Raw genomic sequence first — 8887 nt, 5'->3', positions numbered from 1 at the left:
GACTTGATCAGACAAAACATTAGCCTCTCTCACACAAAACATTAGGTCAAGAGAGTTTATCATCAATTTGAAAATATAGTGGAGTATCTCTAATATTGATTGAAAAGTGGGGGGCGTGTTTAAATCACCTTAATTAAAAACTACCCCCTATTGTCTTACCTTATTTGTCCGTGCCGTCCCATACGCGGCGTAAGGTAGATACGGATGCTAAGAAGATTCCCTTTCGAACGGTCGCATACGTGAGTGATGCTTCCCTCTTTCTCTCTCCCTCGCTTCTCGTGAGAATATTCGGAAAGTAGAGGTGTCTCTACGATCGATCTACATATCCAAAACAGCTTACGTCATTTCCAGCACTGGATATAGAACCCAAAGGAATCAAATTCCCGAATATTCACCCCTCCGTCAAAACCCATCATCCGATACTCCAAACCTCCAAACCTTTTCACTCTCTCTCTCTCTCATCAATCTCGATTGATAGAAATCATGAATTACACAGAAAAGAAGAAGAGGAGTTGGCAAGGACGTATGGAAGCATTGGAGGAAGAGCATCGTAAGATCCTAGTTTTCCATCGAGAGCTACCTCTTTCTCTAGAACTCGTAAACCAGGGTATCCAATTCAATTAGATTCTCTCTTACATATTTGGTTGATCTTCGAAAGCGCACAAACTAATTCTAATTCTTATATATACATATTGTTTTTTGTTTGATTTATAGCTATTGAGAATTGCAGGCAACAACTGTGTTTCTCTAGAAGTGAAGAACAGACCTCGAGAGAAGAAGGTCCTGTTCTTGAGGAATTTATGCCATTAAACCGAAGCTTTTCTTCTTCTCAAGAAGAAGCAGAAGAAGAATCTGATAGAACTAATGAGAAGATTGAACAGAAGGTAGATTGGTTGAGATCTGTTCAATTATGGAATCAAACTCCAGATCCACTACCACCATCTAAAGAGGTAATAAATAATCAAATAATTCAATTAAATAAATCTGTATTAATTTTTTTTTTTTTTTTTTTATTTAAATTTGATCATATTGTTTCAAAAGCCGACTTATCTAATTTGATCTTATCAGGATCGACAGTGTTAAACACTCTCAAACTGTTTCAAACTCATTTGACTTTATTTTGAATTTTTGAGGAATTTATATTTTATATTTCCATTATAATTAGTTTACTTGTAATATACTGAATTAATTGATCTTCCGATCACAAAATTTCATTTAATATCAATCACAAAAAAAAAAAAAAAAAAAAAATCGACATAATAACTTTTATTTATTTTTGGCCGAGTTAAAAAGAGTCCTGATTACATTTCATATTAAAAATTAGCCCCATGTACCTAACTTCATTGTAAATGGATCTAATCAAATTGTTGTTGACCAAATTTAAAAACCTAGAATTTGATTGAGAAAAAAGTTTCAGGTGATCGAGACAAAAAAAAGGGTTGGCGCATTTCATCCTTTTCGCAAAGATGAAGTAGCCACCACAACCACAATTGGAGCAAAGAAAACAACTACGATACCAATGGCTTCAACGAGCTCGACCACTGACAATGATGATAGAAGAGTACAAGTCGTGAAAGAACAATCAAATAGGAAAGTTAGGCGAAGTTGGTCGAACGAACTTCATCAGAAATTCTTACATGCTCTACAACAACTTGGCGGATCTCATGGTATGTAAACAATTTTGTAGATTGTTTATTATAATTGGATAATTAATTTTGAATTCAGATTTCAAGTTATGATTTCTTGAGTTGCCTCAGCTGCTACACCGAAGCAAATTAGAGAATTGATGAAGGTCGATGGGCTTACTAATGATGAAGTTAAAAGTCATTTACAGGTAATAATCTCTTATCACTGTATTTAATCTTTGTTGTAAAGCTTTGGATTAATAAATATTTATTAAATCCCTAAAAAAATATTTTTAATTTTAATTTTGCATTACATTTTTAACCATATATATTATTTATTCTCTTTAATTTTGTATCTTAATATTTTTTTACTTTGACAAGAGAAAAAAAAAAAAAAGCGAAGACATGTAAAAGCTCTGAAATCCCCCGTAGGATGACAACATTGTTAAATAAACACTATGGGTTGTCGGTTGGTTAAAGTGGATTTATTAAAAGAAGAGTGATGCTAAATGGACATTGTTTTTGGCCAACACCCCTTTCTCTCCTGCCTGTAGTGAAAAAAAAATCAAACTTTTTGATTTGATCACCTGACATTCAAAAACATGATCGGATGCAATGGAGTTGTAGAGGACAAAATTATATGAATTTAAAAAAAATAAATTTCAAAATAATTATTTTTCACATTTGAATTTTATTTTTAAATTTAGGTGCTCGGTGGCCGTCCATATTCAACACCTTGGATCAAGTTCAAAAAATAGTATTTTTTTAATATGAATATTTTTTGTGAAATCTAAAAGGCTGTTTTATTGGATTGTCAATATGATAATTAATGTGGACCTAACCCTTTTTAAGATTTGAAATCTAAAAAAATAAATATATGGGTAGTGGGCAAGAGAGAGAAAGCTCTCTCTATTGCTCATGTCATTTGCACCACGTGTCAAACATTTGTTGGGCTGTGAACCAACAAGTCAGAGGGTGTGAAGGGCATGAACCAAAAACTGCATCCATTTAACATTTCTCTTAGGGTATGTTTGATTGCACATGGAAAATATGGTGGAAAATCAATTTCCATGGAAAATGACATTTTTCAAGTGTTTGATTGCACATGGAAATGGAAATTCATTTTCCACCTCATTCAAAAAGTCCACTAAATCATGGATTTTACTTTCCCACCCATATGGGTGGGAAAATGAAATCCATCCATATTTTCCATCCTCAATTCTTTCCTACCACCACTACCACCACCACCACCATTACACTAACCTTGCCGCAGTCATCACCATCCCGTCACCGTCGGCTCCGTCTCCGACCACCTTCTCTCTCTCTCTTCTTCTTTTTCTTTTTCTCCTTCTTCTCCATCCCTCACCTCTTCCGCCACCACCACCACCACGTTCTCCCCCCATCTTCCTCACTTACCTCCTTCGCCGCCATCGTTGCAGCGGCCACCGTCGCCGTCGCCACCTTCGTCGCCATCATCGCCACATCCTCCCCCCTCCCTCTTCCTCGTCATCTTCTTCCTCTCCCCCTCCTCTCATCTTCTTCCTCCTTCTCCTCTTCTTTTTTCTCATATTTTTTCCATGATTTTATCCAAGTGAAATCAAACAATGGAATTTGATTTTCCAACCCTACCTATTTTTCACAACTAATTTTCCATGGATTTCAAATTCCATGGAAAGTGACTTTCCATGCAATCAAACATACCCTTAAAAGAATGTGACATTGAAAATCAGATGTGATTTGTGTCAGACGTATTTATAGATGATTTAGCTGTAAAAAAGTTATGTATACTTTTGGAAATTTCAAATTCAGCTACATTTTTTAGAATATTAATCAAAACAGCTATATCCATTTTGATGTTTAGTTTTTGAGTCATGCTGGAGTAACCTCACGAATGAACCTCATATCTCACTTTCCTTCACAATGAAAAACATCTATGGTTCACGAGTCGTGCTGGGGAGACCTCAAGATTGGACCTCATATCGCATATCTTGATGTAAAAGTGGATAGGAGCCATAGATGCTTTTTGCACACGTATCTCAAGGAAAAGCATATATGGTTCTCATACACTTTTCACGTTAGGGTGTGCGATCTTGAGACCACTTCAGCATTCTTCATGGTTCATACACACTTCTACATCAGGAAAGTGAGATATGAGGTAGTATCTTAAGGTCACTTCAGTATTATTCTTCTTTATTTATCAAATTGGGTATCCATTTCAGGGTTACATTTTTGAATTTTTATTTTTATTTTTAATGGTCTTCAAACCTCAAATCATGAAAAAGTTGGAATTATATATAAGATCTATTTCAATTTGAAAATAAGGCTATAAAGGCAGATTTCTTTAAAGGAGTATCTATTTTGAAAAACATATAGTCATTTTGTATGGGTTTAAAAGAAAATGTAAGACAACAACAACAAAGTTTTATTTAAAGATTTCGGGTCACCAATCTTATTCTTCCAGTCACTTTGTTCTAAACAAAGTTTTATATTATTTATATTGGGTTCACATCTGCTTTTGTTGTCTTCATCTACATTATTTTTAATCTTTCTCTTACTCTTTTAAGATCTTCAACTTGACTAGTTATTTTACCCTAAACATCTTATGGACATTCCCTGAACATGTACAAATCATCTCAATCAATTTTCTCTTAATGTATCATCAAATGAAATTACTATTACTTTAATTCAAATAAATAAATAAATATCAACATCATTATATGATCATTTTAATAAATACTATAAAAATTACATATGCATTTTAGTTGAGATAGCCCTATCTCAAATATATTTTTCTAAGTAACTTTTTATCTCATCTTTGGGAACCTAACATTTGATAAATAAAAAATAAATAAAGAGAGTTTGAGCCCCTTATTAGCAACAGTAAATTCCTTCAAAAAAAAAACATATCTTTCTCAAATTTACCCATTCATTAAGTATATTCTAGATTTTTTATTTTTATTTTTTACTAAATTACCATTATAACAAAAGGTGTTTTATGTGCTTATTCTTTCATTATTCCTGAAAATTAAAAGGATTGTTGTTGAGAGGACATTGTATTGTTTTTTACTTTTGATGGTATGCGAGATTTGCATTATGCGACTCGAGGAATTGAGCTAGAGATGACAACTCTGGCTCTTACAATGATTTTAGCCAACTCAACCAAGCCCATTGAATATTTTCTGATTTTAAAAAATACTTAACTTGGCAAAATTCTTACGTACTTGAGTTGAGTCAAACGAGTTTTAGTACCATGTCAGCTCTGCAGGAATTTTAAAACATTATTTCAAACAATTTTTTTATATATTAAAATTCACATATTCCTCAGAAATACCGTTTGTACACAACAAGGCCCAGTCCACCAATTCACAACAACGGCAACCCTCAACCAACTCATTATGTTTTGGTGGGAGGCATATGGCCCCCACCAGCAGAATGTGCCCCGACGGCAGTAACAAAGGTAGATACCACGATGAAGGCTACTAAGGGTGTCTATGTTCCTATAGCTATATCACAACAGCTGACATTGGCCTCGTATTCTCATCATCAACAACAACAACAACAGAAACAGTTGTACTCAGATGAGAGGAGTAGCCGAGCAAAGTATAGTGTGGGGGATAATAATGACCGTTCTAGTTCCCCGACATCATCTTCTTCGACTCATTCCACAACGGCATCCCCCACCTTCTAATTTCTTGTTTGATGCTAGGGAATTGGGATTTTTATATATTTATATCTATTTTTGTGATACACAAATAAAGAGGATTCATTTATTTTTGACTTGCTATGTTTCGTTCTTGACGAGTTCTATCTCATTTTTTGGTAGCTATGATGAGATCATCCAATGTTTTAAAACCATACTGATCCCAATCTAACAACGTCTAATTGAATTTGATAATAAAGCCAGTTTGGTTCAAATAGAATTACAAATTTTTATTGAATAGGTGGTTCAATCAAATAAGATTAAACGGTTGATGTATTGTGAACCATTTTAAAAGGGCCGTTCCATTTGCACATACCTTTTGGCTAATTGCCCCCACTTCCTTTTATACATTCCACTCCAAAATGTGCTGGAGGTGGGTGCAATTAGTCACTTCGGTGTGTGCAAATAGAATGACCCACTTTAAAAATTGAATTTCAAAACGTTTCCCATTCAAAAATGTAACATTTTGGGAATTGCTTTGATTTTAGGATAATCTTGAGGGGACTTTGTTTTTATTATGTAAAGATTCTTAACAATCCTTCCTAAATAATAAATACTTAATATAATTTATGTAAAAATAATTAGTTTAAGAAAAATAATATTATACTTTTAAATTCTTTAAAAATTGTAAATCAATTATAATAAAATTGAGGGGGGTCCCATCATGACTTGACGAATTTGAAAATTTTAAATTCAATAATTGATCCATTCTTTAAACATTGGATCAAACTCCCAAACTTGGATGACTCTTGAAAATTAAAAAAACACTACCATGTCATCCAAGGGTAAAAAGTAGACATGGGAAATAAACAATAGAAAATAGACAATGTATTGAAAACATGGATATGCCAATAAATGATTCTCAATAGAATTTAATAAAGAATTAAATGACCTAAAAATAAATGAAATTAAGCTAGATATTAGATGTACATGTTAACCTTAATATGTCGAAGAAGCAAATAAATAATATATGTGCGGTCGAAATTCGATGAACGACTCTGATGGACTCTGTCACACTAATCCGAAGTAGCTCCGAGCACCTTTCTCCCCGTAGCAGCGTGGTACCTACCAAAATCACTCCGCCGCTCAAGTTAGAAAAGTAGATGAATAGTCTCAGAAAATTAGTTAGACTTCTGATCCCTCCAAAAAGATCTCCTCAACAGGGCTTACTGTGCTACTTATAGTTCTTGGATTCGAATCAGGGTTTCTCACTTTTCGGTCGATAATCCTGTGATATCCACTGACTCTACGAAGTTGTTCACCTAACAAAGATATTTTGAATTGACCGTACTATGCTGTAGAGATCTCCTCTGAGATTTCTGGAATTGACGTGAATATATCAGGCTTACGATTATTTTATGACTAGGCTTGCCCTGCTTGGCTGACCTAGTCTCACTCAATGCTGTGCTGCCCTTCTACTCAGGCTAGGGAGGTCTCTACTTTGACCTACACTGCTTATCTGTGTTCATCCACGTGTCACACTAATTTTTACACTACCCCCAAACTGCGACGCTTGAACTGGACTCAAGTTGTCCTCTTAGCAGTACATGCTCCTCTATCTATTCTTATAAATAGGGGACTTAGTGCTTATTTCTCTTCTTACTGTGCTAAAACTCTGAAATTATATCTCTTTGCTTCCTATGAAAAGCTCTTTCTCTTGCTTCGCTGCTACTGTTACCTCTTTCGAACTGAGGTAATCTTCTTCCCTTGTCTTCTCATTTCTACACACTTACTTTCTCAATGGTTGTTACTGCAACCCAACTTTGACGGGGTCTCTATATTCCTGCCTCTATGTCTATTCGGGTCGACGAGGACCCAAATACCCCTAGTGAATGCCACCAGGGAGAAATCTTGGTCTATGTTGGGCAAATTAAGGCTGACCTCAGTTTCCCTCTCTCTCCCTTCCTTAAAGAGGTACTGAGTAAGATAAACTGAATCCCAACCTGCCTTTTGTCCCTGTTATTGACATGGTTCAGGATAAAGCGGTTGATCCTCCAAGCTCTACTACTGAAGTTGATCCTCCTCTTTCTGTTTCTGAAGTTGATCTTCCTATTTCTACTACTCGGACTTCACTTTTTAGCAGCAAGCCTTTCATTCCTAAATGAAGATTTGCTCTTTGTTTTCGTTACTATGTTTTGTACTATCCCAACTTTGGGATCTCTCTCTTGTATTTTTTCCTTTCACTATTAATGAAAAAAAATTTGCTTTTGCACAACTGCCGCCATGTCTGAATCTTTTCTTTTTCTTACTATTTACACTGTATTCATAATAACTTTCAACATTAGGCTTTGTAAGTCTAGTATATCATGTCGCTTGCTTTATTCAAACTAACTTAAGCTATATGCTCACCCACTTCTACTGCGAACCTTATCGCACTGTTTGCACTTGCGCAATCTCTAACTGAATTGCCGCACTGCTCATTCTGCTCATAATTACTTTCTCAGCTGAACTATTGTACTGCACATTATGCTGTTTCAGCTATATTGTTGCACACCTAATTCCGCTCATAGCACTTCTACTCTACTTATACTACTTGCGCTTAAAAAATCGGCTTATTACACTGCTCATGCTTACTACACTCTACACATTACACTGCTACTTTGCTTGAACTGCTCATGCTTAGGAAATTGGCTTATTACACTATTATTATGCTTAAACTGCTCATGCTTACTACACTCTTTCCCCCCCAGGTTTCACCTTAAGTAAGTTTTACTTAAGTGGAACCTTCTACTGGATGAATGCAATAAACTTTGAAGGAAGGAATACCCTTGAGTTACTATCCTTGAAAAAGGTTTTAACTCTGCTTTAGTTTTCTACTACTACAATGGCTAAATTTAGTGCTCTTGAACTCGTGATAGAGTAAGACCCCGACCAGCTTCTTACTCTGTCAATGAAGGTAGAGAAGACCCACGTAGGTCCGAATCCAAGTGAGATCCATATAAGTGCTACTGTTGCTCGTATCAGAGTTGGGCCTTGACCAACTTCTAACTCTGCCAACTAAGGTAAAAAATACCCACATAGGCCTAGATCCAAGTGGGATCAAACTTAAGTGCTCTTGAAACTTTTGACAGAGTAGGACCCCAACTAGCTTCTTGCTTTGCAAACAAAGGCAGAAAAGACCTACATAAGTCCGGATCTATGTGGGATCCACATTAGTGCTACTGTTACTCGTGTCAGAGTTGGGCCCCGACTAGCTTCTTACACTGCCAATGAAGGCATAGAAGACCCATGTAGGCTTGGATCCATGTGGGATCCAACACTAGTGCTAATTCTTGCACATAAGTTAATAACGATAAAAAAATATTATTAATTGATAATACCTTTTTAAGTTACAAGCATTTCATAGTTTAAGTAACTCTTGACCGGACATCGTTATCAAGTAATAGACTCCCTTCTGGCCTATCATTCCTACTCTATATGGCCCTTCCCAGTTAGTGCCCAGCTTTTCACTGTTTTACTCTTCTGTATTCTAGAACACCCTACGCAGCACTAAATCTCCTTCATTGAATTATCTGTGGTGGACTTTCTTATTGAAATAGTTTTGCAGCTTCTTGTGATAATG

General features: G+C 35.5%; 1 protein-coding gene across 1 annotated transcript; it reads left to right on the top strand.

The window, feature by feature from the left end:
* Nucleotides 1–206: 206 nt before the first annotated feature.
* Nucleotides 207–5409, top strand: LOC147406032 (transcription factor HHO3-like). Its single transcript, XM_086433953.1, has 5 exons — nt 207–607; nt 715–950; nt 1418–1667; nt 1758–1834; nt 4951–5409. Exons 1-5 carry the CDS (start codon nt 484–486, stop codon nt 5311–5313), a joined length of 1050 nt encoding a protein of 349 aa, XP_086290079.1. The 5' UTR covers nt 207–483; the 3' UTR covers nt 5314–5409.
* Nucleotides 5410–8887: the final 3478 nt, after the last annotated feature.

Source organism: Akebia trifoliata, chromosome 3, assembly GCF_017979445.1.
Source record: "Akebia trifoliata isolate Shusen 1 chromosome 3, ASM1797944v1, whole genome shotgun sequence".
Taxonomy (NCBI): domain Eukaryota; kingdom Viridiplantae; phylum Streptophyta; class Magnoliopsida; order Ranunculales; family Lardizabalaceae; genus Akebia; species Akebia trifoliata.
Note: the sequence above shows the minus strand (reverse complement) of the source record. Positions and strands in the feature narration are given on the sequence as shown.

Coding starts and splice junctions, on each gene's coding strand:
- LOC147406032 (XM_086433953.1), top strand. CDS start 484: ATGAATTACACAGAAAAGAAGAAGAGGAGTTGGCAAGGACGTATGGAA. Junction 608..714: donor TCTAGAACTCGTAAACCAGG/GTATCCAATTCA, acceptor TTTGATTTATAG/CTATTGAGAATTGCAGGCAA. Junction 951..1,417: donor CACTACCACCATCTAAAGAG/GTAATAAATAAT, acceptor AAAAAGTTTCAG/GTGATCGAGACAAAAAAAAG.